At 39.0% G+C, this 14,045-nt stretch overlaps 1 protein-coding gene across 2 annotated transcripts in view; it reads right to left on the bottom strand.

Moving 5' to 3' along the window:
• Positions 1-14,045, bottom strand: part of CAPN5 (calpain 5) — a 151,837-nt gene that overhangs the window by 14,782 nt on the left and 123,010 nt on the right. For both annotated transcript variants that reach the window (XM_074304136.1, XM_074304137.1), the window contains 6 exons: positions 12,232-12,440; positions 11,098-11,290; positions 10,321-10,514; positions 5,470-5,547; positions 3,918-4,113; positions 1,612-1,734 (listed from right to left, as the gene is read on the bottom strand). In XM_074304136.1, coding sequence (XP_074160237.1) covers positions 1,612-1,734; positions 3,918-4,113; positions 5,470-5,547; positions 10,321-10,514; positions 11,098-11,290; positions 12,232-12,440 — 993 coding nt within the window. The remainder of the gene's footprint in view (positions 1-1,611; positions 1,735-3,917; positions 4,114-5,469; positions 5,548-10,320; positions 10,515-11,097; positions 11,291-12,231; positions 12,441-14,045) is intronic.

Genomic DNA, 14,045 nt, shown 5'->3' with positions numbered 1-14,045 from the left:
ATGTATTTCACCAGACTGACTATCAAAGGAGCCATTACACAAAGGGAAAGAGTCTCTGGATGTCTAGCTTGTGGTCATGCTATCAGATGGCTTCAGTTCTGAGTGACTGAGAAGTTTTTGGTGCCCTCAATATAAATAAGGAGACTTGGAAAGGATGCAAGTTGGATTGCACAGCTAAGAAAGGTTGTATAAAAAAGTACAAGAGACTTGGTTTCTGGGAAATCATTTTATTAATTATGGCTAACGAATATTTAATAAAAGGACTGATCATTTGGCCCTCTCTCTTGAACCTAAGATGGATCATGTCAGTCTATTGACACTTACATGCCCTTCAAAAAATGGATGTTCAGCGGGCTCCCTTTCTCCAATTCACTAGACTAAAATCTCTTTACCTTTTGATCAGATCTAAACTTTCCCAGTTGGGTGGGGACTGAACAAGATTGAGAAGAAAGTTAATTCAATCTTATCATTTTTTTCAGGGGCTATTTGACCTAATAGCGAATAAGGAAGGGAAAAAATCTTGGTTATCCGTTATTGTAAATGGTTATTAATATAAGAGAAAAATAATAATTTTACTTAGTTGCTTGCAGAATTTGAATACAGGTCTATATTGAGTCCATGAGCAGTGATGTATATACTGCCTAATATGTACTAACAATGATGATGATGACATCTATATAGCACTTTAAGATCTTTAAGGTCTTACTGACATCTCATTTGATCTTTACAACCCTGAGAAGGAGGTAGTAAAAACATTATCTCTTATTTTATAGATAAGCAAAACTGAGGCACTGAGAGATAAAATATGTCTAGTCAGATCTTCTTGTTCTAAGCCAGGGTCTCTTTCCATTTCACCACCCTGAGGCAGTCAGATGAGGAGTCATCAAAAGCAGCTTGACTTGTTAGACCAAGAGACAAGAGATAGAAATCCCTAAAGACAGACCCATATTTGGCTGTGAGTTCTGGGAAATATGGGAACAGCAAGATATTGGGCTTGCATGAGATTTTCTCCCCCAGCCTCCAGGGCTGAGCTCAGTCCCAGGAGCATCCTGATGCTGAAGGCTCAGAAACTTGCATCTCGCCCATTTCCTTGGGGAAGACCAGGAAATTATTATGGAAGTCTCTGTCAAAGCATTTCACAAAGGAGATAGCTGCTAGCTGACAAACTTCTGCTACAGAGAAATAGGGCCTCATTCTTATGATAGGATCATAGGATTCAGAGAAGGAAAATACTAAAACTTATATAGTTCAACCTGCTCATTTTACAAAGAAAGAAATTGAGGATCAGAGAAGTGAAGTTAATTTTGCCCAAGATCACACAGTCAGTCAGTCGCACAGCATGGTTTTAAACCTGGGTCCTCAGAGCCCGAATTCAATGCTCTTACCATTCAAGCCAGCTCAATGCAAACCTAGAAATTAGCCATGGTGGGCACCCCAATAGCCAGGAGTGAGCTGGCATCCCATTCTATGGGATTTAAGCACAGCTCAACAGCTTGAACTTCAGACGGCCCCTGGTCACTATCCTCACCTTCATTAAAAATCTTTATTTACAGGTGAAAGGGGAATCACCCCACTAGGGGAACAGGGCCTGCCTCTGGAGCCTTTGCTTACCTTGTAGATGTCAAAACCAATGGCCAGGTTCTCAGCTTTGCCCTGCCTGCGGGTGGTCCGCCTTATTTTCTGCTGCAGACAGATAAGCACTTCATCCCCTGGTTTCTTCACATTGAATACATACTGTGGATAAAGGGAGGAGAAAGAGGACTTCAGGATCATGGCACCACAGAGATCATCTAGTCCAACTTTAAGAATGGAAGTGAGTTGACTGAGGTATTAGCAGAGCCAGGATTCAATGGGCCATTAAATTCCAAATTCAAGTTTCTTTCCACCACTTTAGTGTCAAAATCATATTATCTGGGGCAAAATGGTATTTCTAGAAGGACAAATAATAAATAGGGGGAGGGAAAAGGTAATGATAATAGTGATAATAATAGCTCAGCACCAGATCTGTGATTTCATTAATGTAGTAAAATCCCAGATCAGAAAACCCCATCCACTAATATCAGTCACTACCTTGTCTGTAACTTATGTTCTTAGAGAACTGGCCAAAACATCTGATTAGAATCATGCAGAATTCATGATGATGATGATGATGATGATGATGATGATGATGATGATGGCAACAATGACAGTAACTGATATTTAACAGCCCTTAAGAAGTTTGCAAGCAATTTCCAAACATCATTTCATTTGATTCTCATAACAACCTTGTAAGGTACGTGCAATTATGAGTAAGTTGAGACTGAGGGACCACAAGGAGTTTGCCCATAATCAGACAGTTGGAAAGGTAAAGTGAGAAATGTCCTGATACCATAGTTCATAGACTCTTAAAATACTGGAGCTGTGAAGTACCTTACAAAATACAAAACTCCAATTTCCTTGTTCCATTACTCAGAGAGAAAGTAGATGACCATTTGTCAAGTACCTTATAGTAGCAATTCCTGCTTAAGTGTAGGTTTGATTAGTTGTTCTTTAGAGAGACTGTGACTTCACATAACTCATGAGATGGAGGAGGAGGGTTGGAGGAAGAGAGGAAAGAGAAGGGAGGGAGGGAAGGAGAGAAGGAGTGAGAAAAAGATGAAGAGAAAGAAAGATATAGAGACAAAAGAGATTGGGGAGAGATAGAGAAACAGAATGAGGGAGAGAGAGATGCAGAAAGATAGAGATGGAGGAAGGAGAGAGAGAAAATATGAGAACATAAGAGTATGTGAGTTCCAGAATAGTAGGGAAAAGTATATGGAAGGATTTGAGTGAGTTAGGGAAGTCAAATTTGGTGGAGGGAAGTAGTAAGTTCTTGTGTAGTAAGAACTGAGCTGTAGGTGTTAAATTATAATTATAATGATATCTACTAGCTCCACCCTCATTTTATAGACAATAATGAATATCCTCCAGGGATTTTGTTGTCTTATACCCCATCAGGAAAAGAAGCTGATCCTGGTGTCTTAAAGTAGGGATGTCATACTACAAATTGACCTAGAAATCCACAAATTAAAATATCTATGTTGTGCTATATTTTTATTGATTTTGTTGAACATTTCCTAATTACATTTAAATCTGGTTCAGCCCTCATCAAGGAACCAGGAAGTGGACCTATCTATCTACAAAGCTGGAAAGGTTTTAAGTATGAGTATGAGGGATGGTTACTGTCCAAGAAAGAGTCTATATTAGTTTAAAGTAGCATATCACCAAATTGATCTGACAGATTTGGGGACTATACTAATTATCAACAATAGTCTATGAAATTATAAAAAGATGTTATTGTTTTTCTCGACTGTTTCAATTTATGAAATTAAATTCCTCAAGTCCTAAAGGAAAGTGATGAGTCTTTTGGAATGCTGAGTATTTTCCTCACTAGAATCTTATGAGATAGATAGTGATAACTACTAGAATTCCCATTTCAGAGATGAAGAAGCAGGCCTGAGATGAGAAAATCACATAGTCAATAAACACTAATGCTGGGACTTCTGACTTATAAATTCTGAATTCTTTGCACTTTGTCACGCTTCCTATATTTCACAAAGGCAGAAAATAGCACAGAGATGTAAGGCAGTTTACCTAAGATCAACAATTCAGATGGTAAACATGGAATCTGAACTCAGATCTCTTCATTCTTCATTGAGAATTGCTTTGCTGATTGTACCATGTTGCCTCTTTACCCTTCCCACCCCCTCTCTCAAGGTATACTTTGGGGGGGTATAATTTATATGCACAGGGTATCCCAAAAATCTGAGCTTAGAACTGCACAAGGTTCTAAGTGCACTAAATCTGGGACAAACCATATATTTGGGACATGAAATAAAAGGTGCTTGGAAAAAGAAGAGGGAGTATAGAGAGGTAGTGGATCCTCACTCTTATCTCACCTGAGGATTCTGGAAGAAAGTCTCCTTGTGGTTGGTACAGCCCCCACTGCGGTTCTTCAAAGGATTCTCATGATACTTCCACTCTCCTTTGATCTTCGCCTCCTCCCAGGTTTTGTGGATGCTCAGGTAGGATGTGTTGATGATGAGACACTTGATGAGGTCCGTGAAATTTCGGCAGAGGTCTTCAAATGTCATCCTGGGCAATGGGGTTAGAGTGAGGGATGTGGCTGCTAGCATGCCCAAGAAGGAGAGGGAAACACCCAATCTGGAAAGATTCTTCTAATCCCATTGTCACTAAAACCAGGGATTTAATGGAATATGGGGGAAGGAATTCTAGCCTGAGATTCATGAGGATTCCAGTTCTGGTAATCCTAGTGCTATCAGGGTGAAACTTAGGATAAGTCACTTTCCTTGCCTGAGTCTCAGTTTTTTTAATTACTTATAACATAAGGAGAGACAAAACTGAGAGAAAAGAAAGCCTCAGTCATTGCCCAGATTGTCACCCATGTCTTCTTAAAGCATACTTCTTGCTCACCATCTCTTGGGAGTCCCGGATTCTCCTTCAAAACCCAATTGAAGAACCATCTCCTCCCTGAGACCTCTTCTGATCTCTGCAGCCATTAGGATTTCTCCCACCATTCCCACCATCTAATGACCTTGTATTTTCTTTATATACATTCTCTACCTATTGATATCTATCTATATATTTACATATCTATTAATATAAGACATATATATATATATATTTATATTTCTGGTCTAATAGAATGGAAGCTCTTTGAGGTCAGGAAATGTTTTGTTTTTATCTCTATATACCCAGAACCTATCTAGCAGGTGGCCTAGCATAGTGCCTGCCATAGAGCATGTATTTAATAAATGTTTGATTGATTGATTTATTGATTGACTGTTTATTTAGCTAATTAATCAAATGGCCTTGGAGTCAGAAAACAGATTTCAATGTGGCTTTGCCACTTACAAGCTGAGTGACCTTGAATAAGGCCTTGTTCAAGTGAGGACAGTACTTCCTGGGGGATCAATCAGCCTAACTATGAATAAGCTGTCACCAGGCAGCACTGTGCTAAGCAGTCCTAGGGATACAAAAAAAGGTAATATATGCAAAGTACTTTATATAAATTTCAAAGTGCTTCAGAAATGGGTATTCTGTTGTAATTATAACTTAATGGATATGGAAACATCCAAGAAAAGTTTTATGAGTAGAAAGATAATTATCCTCTTGAGCGAGACCTCCCATTTATCTAACACTTGAAATACATGAATACCTTGCTAGAGAAACTCCTTCCTAGAGAAGGGAAGGGACACCTGGAAGTTCACACAATGAGCTTGTGGAAGACCCAAATCTACAAGCCACGTCTTCTCTGACCTTCCCCCTCCCATTCCATGGTGTTTCCAGTATCTAGGATCATCTTGACTTTCTATGACTGACATGGCCTTAGAGAAGTTTCTTTCTGTGCTCAGATCTCAACATCAAAGTCTCTCTAGATATCATCTCCCACCCTCTCCCCAGCCATGTCTCCCTATGCATGAGACTTACCAGAATTCTCCATCATCCTTCACGGTCACGCCCAGTTTCTCCCTCTCGCTTTTGCTTACTTTCTGCCATTCCTCTGAACTGTGGGATATGGAGGAAATAGGGATGAGGGGAGAAAATCAATTAGAGAGACATTAGATTTCACACCTCTCCAATTACCTGGTCAGATATTGTGGATATTACCCTCACATGTGGGTGTCCTCTCCCTTTGCTAGATTATCAGCTCTACTGGGAGAAAAGCTGATGCCCTATCTCAATTTAGATATGCTCTAGCTCTTAGCACAGGCTCTGCATACTTATAGACGATGGATGCATGAATGAATGAATTCTATAGGACAAAAGATGATTCTTTGGCTTTGTTTTTTTTAAACTGGACCTAAGATTTCATTGATAGAGAGTGCTCCAGGGACTTCTATCAATGTAGAAGAGTATATTATATGCTCTTCAACTGACAGTCAAGTCAATAAGCATCTGTTAAAGTCTATTAAGCTTTTATTAAGCACCTACTATGTGCCAGCATTGTGTTAAGTGCAGAGGCAACAAAGCTGGGTTAAAAAAAAATCACTGCTCTTGAGAAATTCACAGTCTGATGGTGGAGACAACATGTAAATGGCTATGTACACACAGGAGTGGGCTGTAATCAACTTAAATAAACCCAGATGAGAAAGCTGATTGTTAAATTTTCAGCATAATATTTAAACCTCTGAAATTTGCTATCAAGGCTTGATTTATTTTTGCTGTTTTTTAAAATTATTGTCTAGATCAGTGGTCCTCAAACTTTTTAAATAGGGGCCACTGTCCCTCAGACTGTGGGAGGCCAGACTGTAGTAAAAACAAAAGCTCACACTGTCTCCGCCCCTCAGCCCATTTGCCATGACCCAGAGGGTCAAATAAACGTCCTCAGCAGCCATATCTGGCCCTCGGGCTGTAGTTTGAGAACCCAGGGGTCTAGACTTTAAAGAGTGATGGAGAAAACACTGATAATGCAGATTAGACTTAAAAGTATGCTGTGTGTAAATTCTCCCTCCCAGAGCTAGTTGTAAACATTTCCCAGCACTTCCCTGTACAGAGCCTCTCCTAACAGGAATAGTAAATGCCAATTTCACAGGTAGGGTGTCAAGGCAACAATGTATACAGTAGTAAAAGCAGTATCTGGTACAAATCAGTCTTGCATAATACCACCTGTCTCCTGAGGTAAGATGAGTAATCATTTATTCTTTGCAAGCCAAGAAAAACATTAGCCTAATTATTTTCTCAATTACTGTGACCACTGTTGGAAAGAAGATAGAATAATAATCTAAAATCATAAATTTTAGGATTATAGAACCTCAGGATTTTAGACGTAGAATTACATTTAAATTTAATGTCTTTACATTTGGCTTGACTTTTTTTTTTTATTACCAGAGAGAATTCTACGTGTATTTGGTGGTTTTTATTGGAAAGAATTATTAAAAAAAATTAAATAAAAGATATTTTAAAATTATAAAATCTTAAAAAAGAATATTTAATGATACAATATCATGAATCTATATTATTATGCAATTCTAGAACATCAGTATATAGTTTTAGAATCACAGAATCTTAAAAATTCTGAATTTGCTAGAATTTTGGAATCACAGGACCTAGAATCATAGATTTGTAGAACTTTAGAATCATAGAATTTCAATAGTAGAAGAAACTTCAGAGATCATTTCATCTAAATTCTACCTTTAACATGAATTCACTTGAACCATGTGGTAAGCTGATATGAGCTGGTAGATATAAAAACACATTTGCAAGGCTGAATTAAAAGGGTAGCCATTTTGGGTGAAGAAATTGTAAGAACTTTGAAGGCAAGGTCCAGTCTTTGATTTCTTTTTTTTTTTTTTTTTTTTCCCCTGAGGCTGGGGTTAAGTGACTTGCCCAGGATAACATCTAGGAAGTGTTAAGTGTCTGAGATCACATTTGAACTCGGGTCCTCCTGAATTCAGTGGATAGTGCTCTATCCACTGCACCACCTAGCTGCCCCTGAAAGTCACCTCAAACCTAAGGGAATCATTCCCCAAACTGCAGCCAAGAGGTTTTTTTGTTTGTTTGTTTGTTTGTTTGTTTTTCTGAGGCAACTGGGATTCAGTGACTTGTGCAGGGTCACTTTGATTTCTTTATTATCTCTCATACAGACAGACAGACAGACAGACACACATTTTATTATTGTTGGTCCTTCGTTCTCGAAGAGGACCATGACATCAGGGAAGTGAATTAGATTTAACTGAGGGAGAGTTGTGCAAGGATAACTGCCTTATTTTCCCTTCTAGAATCATCTGGGTCTAGTGGCAAGATATATATTGGATGAGTGGAGATGGTCCTGGATGCAATGGGAGATTGGCCTTTTAAAGAATCAGTTTGACTGAGACAACATCCATTCAGTGATTAAAGCTAGGTGGCATCTGAGGCAATAAATCTCTTATTTCACCTGGTAAAAAAAAAAAATCTAAATAAATAAATCTGGGAAGGGAAGACACTGAGGGTTTCTGGCCAAAGCAGAAATGACAGTCATTTACATTCAATCTGAGTCAATCAGGACCCAAACAAATACCAAGTGGGGCTTGGCCAGGGACCTATTGGTGGCCAATCAATGACTCATTGATAGATACATGTGTGTATATGATATAACACATATGTGTATACATGGATATATATAATATAAAAATTCATATTTGCTACAGGTATAAGAATTACTGAAGCATTCATTCATTAAGCCATTCTTCTTACTGTCCCATTACAGAACTGGCTCTTTCCCACCTTCATGTTTTTGTTCATTTAATTTTGCCACACTGGAATGTTCTCTGATGTCTTTCTTTCTCACCTAAATTCAAACAATCAGTCAACATTTATTAAGAGCCAATTATGTGCCAGGTATTGTGTTAAGCCCTGGAGATACCAAAAAAGGGAAAAGACAGTCCCTGTTCAACCTTTTAGGGCAGTATTGTTTAAATCTTCCCCTCCACTCAGCCAGATCTAATCTCTCTTTCAAGGTCCACCTTCTCCATGAAGTTTTTCCTGATCTACTCCTTCCAGAGTAATTACTTCTGAAGCCATCAAACATTCACTATGTGGTCTCATGTGTAATCCTAATCCTCTGTGTAAACTTAGCTTCATTTTGCACATTTGTAGTTCTATGTATTAATATTTATAGTTTTCTTTAGATCTTAAGCTGCTGAAAAGTTTGAAAAAGTAAGCTTCAGTTTCTTCTTCATAAAATAAGAAAGATGGATTAGAACAGTGGTCCTCAAACTTTTTAAATAGGGGCCAGTTCACTGTCCCTTAGACTGTGGAAGCCTGGACTATAGTAAAAACAAAACCTCTCACTCTGTCTCTGCCCCTCAGCCCATTTGCCATAACCCATCGGGCTGCATAAATGTCCTCAGTGGGCCACATCTGGCTCTCAGGCCGTAGTTTGAGAGCCCCTGGAGCTAGCTAGGTAATGTAGTGGATCGAATACTGAACTTACACTCAGGAGATGCTCCATTCAAATCTGGCCTCAGAAACTTCCTAGCTATATGACACTGAGTAAGTCCCTTAATCCTGTTTGCCTCATTTTCCTCATCTGTAAAGCAAGCTGGAGAAGAAATGGCAAACCATTCCAGTGGCTTTGCCAAGAAAATCCCAGATGGGATCATGGTGAGTTATGACTGAAAAACAACTGAACAAAAACAAGGTCCTTCTCAGTTTTTCTATGTTCCATGTTTCAACTCTATATTCCAAGGTCATTTCTTTTTCTAACACTCATATTCTAAGATCCTTTCCAGCTCTGACATTCCATGGTTGATGTTGTTCACACTCTTCAGCTTCGAACATTCTGAATGCTGAGGTCTCTCCCTCCCTGATCTGTGGGTCCCACAATATATTGACTTACTATGTAGTTGAACATCACATAGTTTATTCATTTACTCATCCAAGTAAATGTAGTGGAAAGAACACTTGTATCTAAAGTAAGAAAGCTGCCTAGGCTCAAGTCTAAGCACCACAAGTTACTAGACATGTGGAGTTGGTCTCTGAGCCTCATTGGTAATACTGGAATAATCATTGTTCTTCTCCACCTCACAAGGACATTGTGAAAAAGTGAAATGTATATCTTTAGATATTATTTAATAATATAATTCATTCATTCATTCATTCAATCAACAAATATTTCCTGAGTACTTAATGAACATATTGCCATCTTAAAAAAGAAGATAGAACAAAAACATCCATTTACCTGAACAGCTCCACTCCAAAGCTTCAGGTCAGACTGACATTGATATACATCTTACACAAATGACTAATTTCCAAAACAAAATCAAGGTAGAAGCATAATTTATATAACATAATTGTCTGTTATTTATCAAACAATAATCTCATTAAAAGATTTTCCCCTACATCAATAGTATAATCTAACATTTGCATTTTATTAAATGGCAATCACCTTAAAATAACCCTTCTTTTTTAAAGTCTAAAGTTTTTAAAACTTAACTGTTTTGTAGAAAGGGATCAAGTTAGGGCCAAGATCAAGGTCATGGCTCTTGAGATCAGTCAGGGTCAAGACCAATCTTGAATTCAAGGCTTATTCTAGGGTTAGGACTCAATTCTAGGGTTAGGATCAAGTTGCTGATGCTGATCTGTCCTTTAGCCTAATAAACACCAACTTAGGATCATGGTCAAACTGGCCCCAATCTAGACTGTGTACATGGATTAAAAGTATTTAGAAAAATCCTCCAATTTCTTTCTTCCAGCAAAAACAACAGTGACCGACCTCAGGAAAAAGCAACAAAGAACTCTTCCATTTCTGGGGTTAATCACTGCCCTTGCAAGCACCATCCAATGTCAAGGACTCACGTGTCACTCCAGGGACCATTCCATTCCTTCTCCCCCCAAGGATTTCGCAACCGGATCATATCTAGCTTCTCTGACTTGAAATAGGCCATCAGGCCATGGCCCAGGCGAATCTTTCTCACATCTGTAATGGCGTAGGCATGACCCTTCACCAGTCCACAATCCAGCCGGGTCTCCATGTCAGATTCTGTCATTGCCTAAATGACATGGAAAGTATCAGAAGGGAGGGAGAAATCATCAGGAGGGCACGCCACTCTCTCCCTTCAACCACCAAAGATGAGGGGGTGGGGGAAGCCCTAAATTTGGAGTCAAGTCACCTGGAATTGAATCTAGGTTCCATTACTTACTATGGACTCTCAGTTTACCCATCTGTAATATTAAAAAGTTGGACTAGATGACCCCTACTTACTTTTAGCTCTGAAGTCTATAATATCCCTCAGTAGTGTCTTGAGCAAAAAATAACAATTGATATTTGGAATCGTCTTTAAGGCTTTCAAAAGCTTTTCATTATTTTATGTGATCCTCATACAAGTTTTATGAGATAGTATTATAGGTATTATTCTCATTTTACAGATAAAAACACTGAGGATCAAAGAGAGGAAGAAATTTTTCCCCCAAGTTCATACAACTAGTAAATGAAAGAGCTGAGAGCATACATCATAAACTCCTCATGAAAACTATGTGGAAGCTGTCCCTGGTGGACACTGACTCAGGACTTAAGGGGTTAGTGGTAGGTTCAGAATTCAGAGCTGGAGTTTAGTTTGGCCCAAGTCCTCTCACCTTAATAGATGCACTGATGAGCCCCCCACGTGAGTGGACCTTCAGTACTCGCTCAAATAGCTGGTTCCGCAACGTTTCATCATTGGCATAATCCTCAATCGTTAGATCAATAGGCTCTGTAATACCCCCTGTGAAATCTACTAGGGCATCCGCAGTATTGCCTCCATCTAAAGCTTCATAACATCCTACCAACCTAAGGGGGAGACAGGAAATAAGGAGAGAAAGGGCCATGATCATTCCTTACAAGGTCTACAAAGTGTGGATCCTTAGTTCTATCATGTTTTACTCTCCTCATCTATAAAATAAGAATATTAATCCCAGCTTCTCTTTCTTACAGATTTTTTGTTTGTTTGGTTAGTTTTTTTCTTTTTCTGAGGGTGGGGTTAAGTGACTTGCCCAGGATCACACAGCTAGGAAGCATTAAGTGTCTGAGATTACAGATGTGTTGTGAGAATTCATTGAAATATCACCTTGTCTTGAAAGACAAGAAAGTTACTTAACCTCCCCAGGGTTCCAGGTGATTCTTTAAGACTATTAAGTTATAGATGAGTTATTGATCTGCCTCTCAGAGGGAGAGAAGGAGGAAAGAAGAATGGAAAAAAGGGAGGGAAGGAATGAAGGAGAGAAGAGGGAAAGAAAGTAAGGGGGAAGGAGTGAGAGAGGGAGGGAGGGAGGGAGGAGGGAGGGAACAAGGAAGGGAGGAAGAAAGTAAGGAAGGAAGGAAAGAAGGAAGATGGAAAACTGGGATATGGACAAACTGGGACATGTCTAGAAGAAAATGTCTAGGATAGGGAGGGGAGATCACATCAACCATCAGTGGGATAAAAGCATTAGGGATATTTCTCTTGGAAAAGTCTGAGCTAGGGGTGATGGTACACATCTTTAATGTCTGCTCTCAGAAGCCAAGGTTAGGGGAGTTGAGTTTCATTTCAATGGAGGGAACAGAATATAATGAAAAGTACAGTAGATTCTGAATGAAAATTGGATTGGATTTTAAGTTTCTGACTTCTTAACTATGTGACTTATCTGACTGACTAATCCATTGAGACCCAAATCCCTCTTCCCTGCTACAATGATTCCTTGCCCACCCCCATTCCCTACAGCTGCCCAATAGTATAAGTAAGCAGAACTTACTTGGCATAAGCCTTCTCAATCAGAGCACACCAAAATTCATTCTTAACATTTGAATGGCAGTATATGAGCTGGTTATAGATCGTAGGCAGTCGGTCATCAATGACCACATCAACCCACTCTCCAAAGCGCCAAAAATGGAAATGGAACATGCCAGTATAACTTGAAGGGTCTTCAGGGTCCCATTCCTGCTCCTTCCAGTTGGGGATGACCTAGGGACAGACAAGAGACAAGCTTCTTAGAAATAATCATTATAAAATAAAAATGTCTATAAAAGTTGGAAATTTACAAAGAACTTTCTACAACACAGTCCTAAGAGGAGCAAGATTGATTACCCATATAAATAATTTGCTCAAAGTCATGAAGTAAGTTAATGACAAAGGTAGGGTCCAAACCCAGGTCCTTTAACTCCATGAGAGGAAAGTTATAAGGAGGCAGATATCAGCAGATTTCAGCTTTAAACAATGAAAGGAATGAGTTGCATAACAAGGCAGTGAATCTCCCATAATTGTTAATCCAATCCAATCTAACATGCATTTTTTAAGTGTCCATCATGTCCAAGATATTGTGCTAAATATCAAGAATACAAAGACAACAGAAAAAAATCACTGCCCTCAAGGAGTTTACATTCTACTAGAAGTCTTCAAGTGGATCCTAGATGATAAAATGGACAAGACTGGCTGTTAAGGTAGGAATTGGACCAGATGATTCACCTTCTACCTCTCAGATTCTATGAATGGATCACACTTTGTACATCAGAGGTTTGTATATCAGAGCTGCCATACTTAACCCCCAAAACTCCTCATGTAAAGTAAATCAGATTAAATGTAATTGGGAACTACTTAACAAAATAAATAAAAATACAATACAATATAATGTTAAGCTGGGATTTTCTAATTCAATATGCAGCCTGCAGGGATACATTTTTATTTGAGTTTGATACCATTGGTCCAGAAGGCCTCTGCTTCCTTTCCTCAAGCCTGGTATCTGGGGTTTCAGGGAGGAGCTGGAATGACTGGGAAGACAGCAATGGGAATCTGGGATATGACTATGCTAGAAGGGAAGGAACCCATTGAAAAGCCAATAGTAATCTTGTCTACCAGTCTATGTGCACAGCAATCCATGACATAGTAGAAAGAGTGTGAGGTTTGAGGTCAAAGAACTTGGTTTGAATCCTGGTTCCACAACTTACTTATGACACTGGGCTTAACTTCTCTAGGTCTCAGGGTTTTCTACTCTAAAATCAGATGGTTAAGCTTACTATATGTTAGACAGCAAGGTGGCTAGGTGCCGAGTCTGGAATCAGGAAGATCCAAGTTCAAATCTGGCCTCAGATACTCAGTAGCTGTGTGACCCTGGGCAAATCACTCAACCTTGTTTGCCTCCATTTCCCCATCTTTAAATCTTAAATCTATGATCCAGGGATCCTCCAGATAATCTCTCAAACTAAAGAGAGAAATTTCTTTAATCATGATAATAAAATCTAGGAGTAGCAAAAAGTTGCAAAGTCAGTGTCTATAAATTAAGTAGCTAAGCAAACTCTTGTATGTGATTAAGTACTGCTGTGCAGAAAGAAATAATGGACACAATGAAACAGAGACTCATGGAAAGATTTACATGACCTGATACAAAGTGAAGCAGACAAGAAAACAATGCCTGCAGCAGGCTATTAGGTGGCTCCATAGTGTGCAGGGCACTGCACTTAGAATCAGGAAGACTTGATTTTAAAGTTGACCTCAGTCTTTTACTAGCTGTGTGATTGATTCTGGGCAAGTTACTTTTGCCTCAATTTCCTTATCTGTAAAATAAGGATAATA

Source organism: Sminthopsis crassicaudata, chromosome 3 (assembly GCF_048593235.1).
Source record: "Sminthopsis crassicaudata isolate SCR6 chromosome 3, ASM4859323v1, whole genome shotgun sequence".
In the NCBI taxonomy this organism is placed as follows: Eukaryota; Metazoa; Chordata; class Mammalia; order Dasyuromorphia; family Dasyuridae; genus Sminthopsis; species Sminthopsis crassicaudata.
Note: the sequence above shows the minus strand (reverse complement) of the source record. Positions and strands in the feature narration are given on the sequence as shown.